The sequence below is a fragment of the Gavialis gangeticus genome, unplaced genomic scaffold, assembly GCF_001723915.1.
Source record: "Gavialis gangeticus isolate Ggan-Ray unplaced genomic scaffold, GavGan_comp1, whole genome shotgun sequence".
NCBI classification, from domain to species: Eukaryota; Metazoa; Chordata; order Crocodylia; family Gavialidae; genus Gavialis; species Gavialis gangeticus.
This window is the reverse complement of record NW_017728997.1, coordinates 52,708,322-52,722,379: the sequence shown is the minus strand read 5'-3', so window position 1 is coordinate 52,722,379 and position 14,058 is coordinate 52,708,322. Positions and strand designations below refer to the sequence as shown.

The 14,058-nt window shown below is 43.1% G+C and overlaps 1 protein-coding gene across 8 annotated transcripts in view; it reads right to left on the bottom strand.

Annotated features, from left to right (window-relative positions):
- The window catches only part of PBRM1 (polybromo 1), a 147,576-nt gene that overhangs the window by 104,371 nt on the left and 29,147 nt on the right, over nt 1-14,058 (bottom strand). For 6 of the 8 annotated variants that reach the window (XM_019505222.1, XM_019505221.1, XM_019505224.1 and 3 more), the window contains 5 exons: nt 10,580-10,648; nt 8,828-8,926; nt 6,159-6,244; nt 3,384-3,482; nt 1,891-1,982 (listed from right to left, as the gene is read on the bottom strand). In XM_019505222.1, coding sequence (XP_019360767.1) covers nt 1,891-1,982; nt 3,384-3,482; nt 6,159-6,244; nt 8,828-8,926; nt 10,580-10,648 — 445 coding nt within the window. The remainder of the gene's footprint in view (nt 1-1,890; nt 1,983-3,383; nt 3,483-6,158; nt 6,245-8,827; nt 8,927-10,579; nt 10,649-14,058) is intronic. The other 2 variants (XM_019505223.1, XM_019505226.1) reach the window with 1 other exon arrangement.

Below are 14,058 nucleotides of genomic sequence, written 5' to 3'. Positions count from 1 at the left end.
TTGATTATTGTATGTTGTCATAGATTAGTATTATATAGGAAATCATTTGCTTGAGTTGTCAATATTTTATAGGTTAAAGCCAAATAAATATTGCATATTAATCATAAACTGCATCCTCATTGGTGTCCAGCCCACCGACCTAGCCACAACTGGGCATTTTCAACCTAGTGCGTCAGTATCAAGATGAAGAAAATTAAGTTGCTATGTTTCACAGAGGCCAAACACAGAAAGGTAGTTAGCTGTATTATTCTGAAGTCAGGCAAAAGCAAGGCAGGGTGGTACCTTAGAACAGTGGTTCTCAGCCTGCGGCCCAATCAACACACTGCTGTGGCCCATGTGACATCCTATTAAAGCATTTGTTAAATGGATACAGAGGAAGTAAGTAGTGAGACTGTGGCCCACATAACACATTGAGAGCTGCAAAGTGTGGCCCACTATAGCAAATAGGTTGAGAACCACTGCCTTAGAAACTAATTCATTCAGAGAAGCATAACGTTTTGTAGGCCACAGCCTACTGTCAGAAACTATGAACATATGAAGTATCATGGCATCTGACAAAATACACTGTTGCCTATGAAAAATTAAACCTCTCTGAATGAATTAATCTCTAAGGTGTCACTGAGCCCTGCTTTCAGTAACCAGTAGCGTGAATGAATGCTAACAGCAGCGAGACACAGCTATCCACTATGCCCTCTGTAAGAAGCAAAGGGAAACTCAAATTATATGAGCAGCCCCATCATACCACTGACCAAACTACACTGATGTCAACTGTATATGCACAGAATACGCAATACAGGCAGTCCTCGGACTTACAGCACAATTGGTTCCTGAAAACCTCGTCTTAAGTTGAAACGTTGCAACTCGGAACCAATTTTCTCACAAGAAACAATGTTATAAATGGGGGATTGGTTCCTGAACGAAGGCCCGATATCCTGTTTTCAACAAAAATACCCCAGAATTTTGTACTTAATCAATTATAGATGAGTAATAAAGCTACATTAATGTATTTATATTGTAAATAGCAATCATATTGATTTGGAAGGGCTTCTTTGAGGTGACTTTGCTGGACTTTTTAAAAGGCTCTTGGTTAGACTTCTTGAAGGGTTCTTGGCTGGAGTCTTCTTAGGAGTCTTGGCTGCAGGTTTTTCTGAAGTCTTGTCCGCTTTCTTAAAGAAAGTGTCCAAGGAAGTTTGGAAAGATGTTCTCCAGGGAAACGAGCGACACAGCGAACTTGTTCGCTGGCATGGCATCACATCGGATCAAGTGTTGTAAAGTCGAAACTGATGTCATAAAGTTGAAACTGGGTGTCAATTTATCAATGTTGTAACTGTGAAACCTTGTAACTTGAAACATTGTAAGTTGAGGACTGCCTGTATAGTTAGATGCATATGTGAAGAACTGTGCAAAATGAGTGTGACTGGATTTTTTGGCTGGGCTTGATATAGCTCATGCAGTCTGATAAAGAAGCTTTTCTACCCAAGTTTCTACTTTCAGCATCTAATCTTGAATTTAAAAGGAAAGGTTATAGCTCTGCTAGTCACAATAAACAAACAAACAAACCAACAAACAAAAAGTAAGCTAAATATATATTGATATAGGTCAAAGACCATAGTTCCAGTTATACTGTTGCTTAGTATATGAGAAAACACGAATAAGGGTCTTGTGTGCTGCTTCAAATTGAAACTTCATGGGACAGTACTAAAATTGACATAAAATAAGCTTAATTTCAATGTGCCATTGCCTATAAAAGCTCTGAGCACCTAATGCTGTGGGGGCCAGCCTTTTTGCAGGTATGCCACATATCAGCCTCAAACCCTCCCCGAGTGCCATTCCAATACCCTTTCCCTGCTTAATAAGCTGAAATTGTTACAAACTAGGTTTAAATCCTACCTGCCAAAGCAGCATCCTCATCACTTTCTGATCCATATTGCAGTGCCATGGTTATTGCTGATAAACGATCCCCTTGGACTGCCCTCTTGTTACTTTAAAAGAAAAACAACAATTATGAGGTGAAAAATGCTGCAATTATCAAAAATCACTGTCCAATTATTCTCTGCAGACAAGTATTAGTAATTATAGGGACACATCCAGAAGATCCAAGATGACTATTCAAATATGTGGGGCGTTTGCAAAGAAGACTGGACCACAACATTATCTCTTTGTGAAGTGTTCCACCAAATCAAAAGCTCAGAGAGCTAATATGATAGGCTAAGAAAGAATAGCCTAATAAAAGAATAGGCTGTTTCCCCCTGCACTGTTTTCAACCTCTAACATTTAGAAGGAAAAAAAATTAGAAGGTGATCAATTAAAAAGTACCTTGTTATTTTATATAAATGAAAGACTTTATAAAACAGAATTAGTAGTCCTGCTTACACAAGAAATTTAGTGTGCAGTAAGCAAGAGTGAATTTATGATGCATTAGCTGCTCCACACCAACTCCCCTCGTGGATACTTTCAGTGCACACTAAGAATGACCGTAGGAGAGCTTCATCTATCTTACAGATAAGAGTATGTTGCTTCACAATAAGAACATCTACAAAGCAATTAGTGTGGAGTCACTAAGGCACTGTAATTTTGCACTCACTTCCCTGTATGGGCAAGCCTATATGAAGCATTAACATTGAAGGGATGAACAAGTGAACAAAACACAATGCTGTGAATAATGATTTCACTTTATAGTCTACCTTAACTGTATTTCAAATTCATTACTTTTCTCTTACATGTTTTCTCTTTCATTTAACATTGTTTTAATGTTTTTATTCTTTAATTTCACAAATTGTTAAAAAATTAAAATGCAAACATCTTTTCTGAGTTGTGATACATATCTCTGGCAACTTTAGCATGCCTGGTTTTGTAATAAAGCTTAAGATGCTGTTTTTTAGAGCATTCCAAAGAAATAGACATATTTAACATGTTTATGATAACTGACACAATAAAAATGTAGAATAATTTAGGTTGTACAGTCTATTAAAACCTCCTATACAGGAGAACAGTGATTATATTTTATCACATACAACATGCACCTTTCCCCACAAAGAAAACAGCTGCTGAAAACTGGGGTGTGCACTACAAGCAAGAAAATACAGTGTCAGTAGTTTCTGCTGTTTAAGCTCCTGTTGGGCAAAAGTGAAAGTAAATCTGCAAGTGATCCACAGGGAACAAAACATTGAGCAGGTTCAGGTCCCCAACTGCTGCTACTCAGTTGCTTACTACAAGGAAAGATAGTTTTTCTTAATCCTGCCTTTCAAAAACAAGCTGTTCATCTTATTTTGGGGTGTGGGGTATGCAAGAAAAGATGGTCTATGCTTAGGTTATTAAATTATGGCTTTAACATTTCCATGACAGGTGGGTAAATCTTTATATTAGACAGACAATTTACTTACCGGTAATATTTGTTAGCAGAATTTCTCTCATCACCAACACTGCCCTTACCCTGCGAGGAAGGACCTGTCAGCTTGGAAGCAGCCAAGTTTGATGGAGTCCTTTAAGAATAGGAAAAGATGCAGAGAAAGGAAGAAAGAGACACCCACCTTAGAGCCAAGAAGAGAAGCAGCCAGAAAAATCAATCTTTCACAGAATAATCTTGATAGAATAAGCAGACAAAAGAGCTCAGAGTTGGAATGATAAAATGTTGCATAGCTAAAAATATAAAGTGATTTTCTGAGACAGAAGCAAAAGTTAATTATAGCTTAAGCGGTACGGAATTTGTTTAGTAGGTAGAAAGAGGGTTTGAGGCAGACTGACAGAACCAACACTAAAATATTTTTTTCAGCCTACAGCCTAAGTGAAATGTTGCCTAACATCAGGAAAAAGTTAGCAATACACATACCCAAGCATGTTATGTTACCACTTCATAAAGCACCATGAAACTGCAGTAGGTTACTTGATTGTATTTTAATCATCTTATGTAAACACAGGCACTTACATACATTCCAAAGAGCAATTTGAAATGATAAATGGCATGGACCATTTCACATAAGAGAAGAGTTGGGATTTTTGCAATGATCAATTGCCAGCATCTTAAAAGTACTTAATATTAGCAAAGAGTAAATAAAGCATTAAGCTTCATTTATCAGTAGTGAAGAAAATACAGGTTTAAATTAGGATGAAACATGCTAGAAAAATCTAAGGAAATATATTATGAAAAATTATGGATAGCTGAAACAGAATCCAATTGAGGTGGAAGGATTATGGAATTATGCAAAAAACTGCATAATTATATGGAATTAACTAAGATGAAAAGCATGTTAGGCAACAGCCCTGTGCTCAAGATGAACCAACCAAACACTTCAGGGTAACAGCAGAAATATTTCTTATGAATATACTTTTCTCTCTCCCAAATAGACTCCAAGGTATTTTTCATAATTGTTTTTATTTGTCTGAGAGTCTTTTAGCCTACAGGAGGGACAAAATGTTTTTTGTTGTTGCTTTTAAAAAAAAAAAGATGCAGGAATCAAGTTGTTAAATTAGTCTAGCCTTGAGGAATAACATCTTGGCCATATAATAACATCTATCAAAAAAGTTAAAATGTTCAAGTTACAATGCAAAATAACTTAGGAACAGAGGAAGGGTTGGCAGTATAGGAGAGAGGAATTCAACTAACAAATATTAGTATGATCAATCTGTCAGTCCTCTTTACACTAATACCCTTATTTTGAAGATAAATCAGCCAAGACTGGGTGAAACACAAGGTGAAATTCTCAATCCATGTAAACTCCAAAGGAAGTAACAATTAAGGGTTTAATCCTCCAAAACGTACACACATGCAAAGTCCAGAGGTTGTTAAGTGTTTACAGAATTATGACCTTCCAGATAGAAGTATATTAAGAAGGAAAGCTGACAACTTGAAATCTGGCCAGTTAAACTTGTGTTTCTTTTTTTTTAGATGAATTTCTTTTGTGTTTAGTCACATTTTCCTGTTTTGCACAGTGTTTTTCTCCCACAATACACATATAAACACAAAACAGACTACATACTCCACACATATCCAATCCCCCCATAAATAATTTATACTATTTTCTCTAACCTTTCATTTACAATAACCTTCGTAATATAGCAACATACCTGCAACAGTGGGAGGTAAAACATTTTAAGAAAACATTATTTTTAAGCTATTTCCCATTTAATGTAAGGATGTATGTAGAATTCTCTATTTTACCTCAAAAACAGCTTTAGTGGAAAAGTAAGGATTTCCTATTCAACATAAAATGTATTCTTTCTAACTAAATTCTTTTCATTTACCAAGAAAAGCTCCATTTCTTTTTCTACTGAAGAGAGTCCTAATTCTTTGTCTGAGCTGGATGATTTCATTTAGCTTTTTACATAAATTATATAGTTCAACCTGGCAAATATTTTGAAAATCAGGTTTCAGTGTTATCAGTGGTTAAAAAAATAAAATTTATAAAAGGCTCTGCATATATCCAAATACATTTTAAAGTACAACGTGTAAAATTACCCCTTTTATAATATTTGAAACAGCGAAGATGTGGACAGAAAGCAAAAGCTATTTATTTCCTAAAGCAAATATCATGTGTAGGCATCAGTGACGTGTAGGGGGTACATGCAGGTACATGTGCACCCCCTGAGATTGGCCGTGCACCCCCTGCAAGTGCCAGCCATGAAACCGGAAGTGCCGGTGGAAGTGCACTTCTGGTTTTGCTGGTTTCGCCACTGGTGGTTCTGCGCTCAGCGATCAGCCACTGGGGGCTCCCCTGCCTCCGTCAGTGATCTGGTGCCCCCCTGACTTGGGAGGCAGTCACCCATGTGTGTAGCTCCCCCCCTCCCCCTCCACCAATCAACAGCGAGGAATGGGGCTGCTAGGAAATCTGCTCTTCATAATGTGACAAAGCCACAAAAATTCCTTTGTCTGGCCATGAATTAAGTAGGCCCCTACAAATAAAGGAAGTTGAATGAAGTTTCAGTTACGAAATAGCCTAACACACTAAGTTTCAGGGCTAGTTGTGTCTTAAAAACAAGAACATCTCATCCATATAGTGTATTTCAGCAAAAGATAACTTCAAAAACCTATTTCTATGGTTTTTAGAATTTAAAGAAACAGCAAGTTAATTTTAAGATGTTATTTTGGTAAATCTGTTATTTTGGCAGAATTAAGTAAATACATGGAAACCCAACTCCAAGCAGCATTTTATTTGCAATACCTGATTCGAAGACTTGATTTGGCCAACTCACTGTGTTCAATTTCAGCCTTTTTCATATTAAATATTTTTTTAATTGCATTTGCATCCTGTTAGTGAAAATAAAAATATATTTTTTGTAAAAAAGTAGTAAATTAATCAAGAACTTGACTCTAAAATTTATGCATGGGTAAATATATATTTAAAACATTATCAATAGTTTATATTTAATATATATAAAAAGCTTGTATTGAAAAAACAAAAATTAAGAGTTCTACATATTCCAGCTAAAGAATGACTCTGCACTAGGGTTGCACCGATAGAGATTTTGGGGGCCAATACTGATAGCTAATATTTAAGGAGGCATATCGGCCGATACCAATCCGATTTCCAATACAGCCGCCTCCAGCTGGTAAGCCTGGTGTGTTGGAAAGGGAGGCTTTGGAAATTTCGCCACTGCTCCACTCCCAGCACCGCAGCCACCAGCCGCCCTGTGCAGCCCTGGCTCAATGCCCCGCCTCCACCCAGGCACCAGGAAGAGCCTGGGCAGCACCAGGTACCTGGTGGGTGCGGAGCTGGGAGTGCAGCGGTGGTGAAATTTGGGGTGGATGCAGCATCCTCCTAGCGCTGCCGGCACCCACTCCGAGCTCAGCTCCTGCTGAGAAAAGCCCCACAGAGCCCTAGCTGCAGCCTGCCCCATACAGATCCAGGGGGCACACACTCCCCCCATGCCCTCCCAGGGTGTAAGCAGTGGTGGGAGCCGCCTCCCCACCACAAGCCGCAGCTCTGGACCACCCCGCTACTGCATGGGCAGTGCCCGCCCCTGCCCCCTCCCTCACCACAGGGGGCTTTGATCATAGATTCATAGATGTAGGGTCAGAAGGGACCCAAGTAGATCTTCAGGTCCAACCCTCTGCCCTGGGCAGGAGAGAATACTGGGCTCATATGACCCCAGCTAGGTAATTATCCAGCCTCCTCTTAAAGACACCCAAGGTAGGAGCCAGCACCACTTCTCTTGGAAGTTGGTTTCAGATCCTAGTCATCCTGACGGTGAAGTAGTGCCTTCTAATGTCCAGCCTGAACCTACTCTCAAATAGCTTATGGCCGTTATTCCTCGTTACTCCAGGAGGTGCTCGGGGGAATAGGGTCTCTCCCATTCCTCGGCTGATCCCCCTGGTAAATTTATAGATGGCCACCAAGTCCCCTTTTGCGAAGGCTGAACGCATTCAGGTCCTGTAGCCTACTTTGCACAGTGTAAAAAGTCTCCAAAAATATACTGGGAAAGGAGACACTTTGTCACTGAAATTCATTCACTTCTGGGGCGCATGAAAATGTGAGGCAGCAAACTTTCACGTGCGCATCAGCACAATAGTTAACTGAGAAAAGAATCAGGGAAAAGGGATGAATTTTGATGAAAACATTTTTGCAAGGAATGGAGTATGTTGTTTAGTATCCAAAAACAGGAGGAAGGCTTTACAATAAAAGCTTCTCTATATTGCACAGAACTGCACAGGTAAGGATTAAAGCAGGGCTGGGCAAAATCAGACCCACAAGTCAGAGCCAGCTGCCAAGGGATTCTATCTAGCCCATCACAGGTCCCTCAGCCCCACCTGGCCCAGGTGTGGGAGACAGGCTGGGCTGTGGCGCATGCAGCCAGTCCCACTACCCCGGGCACACAGTGGGGCAGGGGCGCATGGTAGCCAGACTCAGCTTCTCAGCAGTAGCTCACTCTGCCCAGCTGCCACTGCCAGTCTACTCTACACCCACCAATGGGGGCGCCAGACAGAGCAGATGGGCAGGGTCTCCATGGAGACCAGCCTAGGACCCCCATGGATAGAGCATACTTGGCCAGGTGGATGGGATGGGGCCACAGGTAGGGAGTGCATGGGGGCTGGGACTGAGAAGCACTGACAATGCGGAGTCGGGAACCTAGGGCAGAGCTGCGATCCACTCCCTCACATATTGCTGTGACAGCAACTGGTTCCATAGGCAGGGATACGCGAGGAGCAGACTGGGGTTCTGCCCTAGGCCCTGGCTCTGCACTGTCACAGCCCTGCAAACCCGGACCCTGCTCCTGCCCCTGCCCCTGCTCTGCTCCCAGACACTATTCCCTGCCTAGATCCCCATCCTATCCACCCAGCCAAGCATGCTCTGCCCACGGGGTCCTGGGTCTGTCTCCATGGAGACCTCACCCACTTTGTCTGGTGCCCCTGCTGGGGATGCAAGACGGATGCCCCATGGCCGGACAGGATCAACTGGGCACCCCAGCCAACCCGAAACATCTTACTGAAACTCCTTAAGTGCCCCTCTGACCCAAATAACTTCCCACTGCTTGATTAAAAAGTCAGACAATACTTCCACAATATCAATCTGTAGTTCCAGACGTCTATGTATTTCTAACTAAATAATAAGCAATTCATTGTCTGTTCCTAAAATTAAGCCAACTTTTTTCATGACCCCTTTCAGATGCAATTGATGGCAGGAACCTACATATACCAAGGAAAGAACAGAGAAATAGAGTTTCTATCTTCCAGAGGGAGTTGTTAATAAAAATACATAAATAGCAATTGTTATGTCTTTCCTAATATTCCCAAAGAAATTACAAATATTTTAGAACCTTATAATACATATTATTCAATAACTAAAATAGTATCTAAACATAGTGAGACAGATCTTGAACATCCGAGGCTAACCTTGAATACTTGAGATCCAGGCTCATTGTATGTTTTGGCATTCTTTGCTAAAAGATCTATATCCTTGGCCATTGCATGAATACTTTTGTAAGTTCCATTCTAAAAGACAAAAAACAGAGCAGATTACCCTTTAGTTAAGTGATCAACTACTCCTTTTCATCCTATCACATAAAAAGGGAAGAGATAAACAGTGGAAAGTAAAGGGCAACCTTTGTATAATAAAAAGGGCACGTTCCTTTATGCGACATGTAAATAACTAGAGTAATTCATTGGAAAAAGAGAAAGAAAAGGAAATCAAAATGGAAGTACAAATATAAAAGTTCTCTTTAAAGCTATGTACACATGTTCAAATAATCTAAAAGTCTCCGGGGTTTTCCTGGTAGGAAAAAACAAAACAAAAACAAAAAACAAAAAAAACTTACCTGGAAACACCTGAGCAGACACTTAAATCCTCAGCCCCTGAAAAGAAGATAGTTTGCAGTGCTGACGCTGCACAGCCAGGAAGCCTCTATGCACACATCCCACTGTGCTCTGCAGGCTCCTTCCACCTGCCTGGCAGCTCTGATTGCCTGACCCAGACTGTTTAAGGTCAGCCCGTGTCCCTCTGCTGCACAATGTGGAGATTGTGAAGGGGGCATGTTCTGTTCCTTGCTTGACTGGGGCAAGAGAGTCCAGCAAGCCCATCAGGTGGGACAGGAGCAAAGCACCCTGGGATGCTGGTGGAATGTGCAGTGACTTCTCCCAGAAAAGAATGTAAAACAGACATTTGCTCTTCTGGGAGCATTTAACGCTGGTTGTTCCCTGGATTTTTTTTCTCTCGGGGAGAAGTGCTGAAAATCTGTATTCTTGTGGCTTCTCCTGGGAGAAAAGCAACTCTCAGGAGAAAATGCACATCTGTACATGACTGAAGTGTGAATAGAGCCAAATGAAATACTGCATGAAAAACCTTTTTAATAACTTACCCAAATATTAAATACATATTCTGATGATCCACCTAGAGAAGTTCTACCTGATCTACCTAAAGAAGCTGTGGAATCTCCATGCTTGGAAACTTTCAGAAACAGGTTAGAGAGACACTAGGCTGGGATGGTTTAGTCAGAGACAATCCTGCCATAAGCAGGGGGCTGGACTAGATGACCCTGCGAGGTCCCTTCCTGCCCTATTTTGCTATGATTCTGTTTACAGCTTTCTGCACTCTTATCACTACTTCTACTCCAGTAGGCATGAGCAGTCAATAGTTCCTGGTAGGAAACACTGATAGTTGAGATTACAGAATAATATTTCCAAGTATTTGGAGAGAGAGAGAAAGTTTTCTGTGCAAAACACTAATTTTTTTACTCTAGGAGTTCAAAACATCAGCAATTAAAAACTGCATAGGGTAGGTGAGAGAAAGCAAGATGGTCATGAGAATGACAATAATATAATTGTCAATAACTTAATTTGCAATGTAACTATTACTTGACAAGCAGCTAAGTTTATTATTATAAATGGCCAAGAGCCTTGATACGTGGCCTATAACTCAACATTTAGTGGTCTAGGACACTAACTTAAACTGCAACTACTTTCAGTGGACTAGTACAAGGCTAAAAGTCTCTGACATCAGGCCAATATCACTGTCATTTCTTCAAGTACCTATTTAAATTACACTACCATTTCTGATGCATATAAATTTAGGCTTTTGTATTTTGACAGAAAACAAACAAGCTTGTTTTTAAAAAATATACAACCCATTAGCATGCTCATATACTATACCTGTATCCTCTGGGCAATTGTCTTAAGATCAATGGGCTCTTTAATTATTGCATAATAGTCAGGATATTGCTAGAAAACAAAATAAATAATAGACCTATTAGTATATAAAAGCACAATGTTTATAGAAAGAGAAACACTTAAAAAAAAAAAAAAAAGACCAGTGTCCAATAAGGAGAGAGGCAGACTGGCCCACTATGTGTAGAACTATATATATTTATTTGATATATTTTAGGATTCAGGAGACCTAGGTTCTATACCCAGCTTGGCCACTTGGGAAAGTCACTTCCCTACACACCAGTTTCCCAATCTGTAAAATAGAGATAATGATTGCTTACATCTACTATAAAGTACTTGGTTGATTTACTGAAAAAACTGTTCTATAAGACATAAGTATTATAGTTCATAATTTACTGCTGAAGTCAGATTAGAAAAAGGATCCCACCAACAGCAGAAAGCTCAAGTACAGGTTCAAAAACAGTTTTATTATGTTTTATACTTTTGATATGCTTGAAATAATATTTCTCCTGCTTTATATATGAATATTAGGAGTGTATTGATAAAGATTTTCTTGGCTAATATCAATAGCCGATTATTAACCAGCCATATCAGCCATTACAGGAATGCAGCCGGGCAGCATGAAGAGCTGTAGAAGGGAAGGGAAGGGACATGGGGAAGCAGATCAAGGCCCCCAGTGAGGGAGGGAGTGGAGCAAGGGGTGCTGCCCCAAGCAGGGCAGTGAATGGGACCCAAGGCTGGGACGGGGAGTGGGACTGGGCCGTAGGTAGCTCGTCCAAAGGATCAGCATCCTGGAGCTTAAAAATGGTTAGAAACCACCCCCACACCTCCCAGACAAGCCACCCATGGCTCTGTTCTGCTCCCTGCCCTGTCCCCGAGTCCCATTCACTGCCTTGGCTGGGTAGCACCCCCAGCTACAGCAACAGCCCTGCCCCTCCCTCACCATGGGGGTCTCGATCTATCATGCTCCCCACACCTTTTCCCCTCCACAGACTTTCCAACAGGGCACTGCTCTCTACACTGCCCAGCTGCATTCCTAGCCATGGACATGTGTGTAACTGTGTGCATGCACACGGTGTCCAGGGGTCCAAGCCAGAAGGCATACTGTATTTATCAGTGACCAAAAAAGCTGATAATGTTAATTTTCCTTTAATCGGTGCCAATCTGATACGCAACCAATATACTGGTGCACCTCTAATGAATATTATACTATAAAGCTATGTTTTTTATAAATATTGTATATGAAATTTAAGATATTTTGTATATTTTCAAATAGAAATTCATATGTTTGAAAATAATTCTCTTTGTAAATTCATCAATAGAACTAATGATTTTACAGATTCCTTACACCATGGGTGTCAAACATACTTGCATACCACAAGCATCTTTTCCCCAAAAATCAGTCATCCAAAATTGGGGTGCAAGTTTTAAGGGAGGAAGTTGATTTCTATCCTGGCATGGAGGTGCAACAACTGCCAGGAGCTGTATTACCTTCCCAAGTGCATGCACCCAAAAGCTGCTGCCAATTCAGAAATATTCATCACAGGATTAAAGTTTAAACTCTGGAACTGCAAAGAGGTGAGTGATGCTGAGAACTGGCCTCTGCCCCTTGTGCATCTACCTATGAACATTCACCGACAGTGAACCCATGTTGTAAAAGGAAGACTCTAGGAGAAATCTTTTTCTTCATTCTGCCTTCTCAAAAACCAGGTGCGTGTCTTATTTGAAGGCATGTGGTATATGAGAAAGATATGGTAGCAATTGCCTTCTACAGTAAACAGATGTAAGGGACTCATTTACTCCATAAAAGAAAATGTTATGACCAGGGATCTGGGTTTTCTGTTTGCAGTGGAAAAACATGGATTTTCTCTTTTAAAGGCGAAAAATACAGTAAACGGCAGGTTTCCCTTTGCACGCTGGCAGTTCCAGGCTGCAAGGGGCTGCTTGGGGGTGGGGTGAGTGGGATTAGGATGATAAGGAAGGGACACCACGTGGCAGCCAGGTAAGTCTACAGAGGAAACGCAGATTGAGGTCCCCCATGGTGAGGGAAGGAGTAAGGGAAGGAAGGTAGGTAGCAAGGTTCCTTCTCAGGTGTTCACGTGCATGGCCGCACACAACTAAAAGTCTGGCCGTGCACAGTCTTTTCAAGGCTGTGCACCAGGAGAGGAGCTGAAGGTAAACTCAGAGGGGAGGTGGGGGCTGGAGCCCGGCATGGGGTCCGCCAGCTCTGGGGAACTGCTCCGCTCCCCTGCTTCGCCTCGGGGAGCAAGGCAGCACGTGGCATCAGGGCTGGGTAGAGGAGCAGTTCCCCAGAGCCAGTGAAGCCTGCACCAGGCCCCCGTGCCAGCCTCCATCCTTGCCTTGCCACACCTCGGGGAGGAGCCACTGGCCCTGACGCCACGTGCCTCCTCGCTCCCCAAGGTGATGCAGGGGAGCAGACCAGTGTCCCAGAGCTGGCAGAACCTCACTCGGGTCAAGCAGTGGCTCCTCCCCAAGGTGTGGCAAGGCAGGGATGGAGGCTGGGGCGGCAGGCTGGCATGGGCTCTGCCAGCTCCAGGGAACTGCTCCACTCTCCAGCCCTTATGCCACAGGGGAAGTGAGGGAGCAGAGCAGTTCCCCGGAGACAGCAGAGCCCGCACTAGCCTCCAGCTCCAGCCTCCGGCCCCTGGCTCCAGGCCCCAGCCTCTCAGCACCAGCCTCCTTCAGTAAGTGTCCCACGCCAGACCACGGCAGCGCGCTCATGGACAGCTACTCCTTAAAGGGTACACTGGTAGGTAGGGAGGGAATGGGGCCTGATTCAGGCTGGGAACGCTGCCCAGGGCCAAGATGGGTATACAGGGCCGTAGGGCCCGGGCTGGGGGAGTGGGATGGATACAGCTCCAGTCAGCTTGTTTAGTGATCAGCTCAGTGTGCATTTCCAGAGAGCAGGGCATGGGGGGGGCATGTGCCCCCCCGCCCCATTTGTGTGCAGAACAGGGGCAAATGTGGACTGCCCACTGTGGGCTTGGGGCTCCAAGGCCTCTGGGGTCCAGCAGGAGGGACCTGGCCTGGGAGGACAGAATGAGGTGTGAAGGCCTGATGCTGCCACCGGGAGCTCCATGCCATTCACACCACCATGGCGAGGTGGTCCTTCCCACCTGGCAGCAGCAGGGGGCACAACTCCACACTACCACCCCTGCTGCTGCTGGATAGGCAGGGGATGCCTTGCCATGGCAGCGCAGCTGGCACAGGGCTCCCGGCGGCAGTGGCAACACTGAGCCTCTCTGCCTTCCCATGCCAGATCCTACCCACTGAGCTGTGGAGGCCCTTGGGTAAGGGCAGCAGGGCGGGGAGCCTTGAGCCCACATCCTTCCCCTCCTCCATGGGCTCTGCTCCAGCTACACAGCCTGCTGGAAGGGGGATGGGGACGGGGGGGGGGGGGGGGGAAGGCTGGGCTCGGGACTCACCCCGGGCGGCGGCAGCCC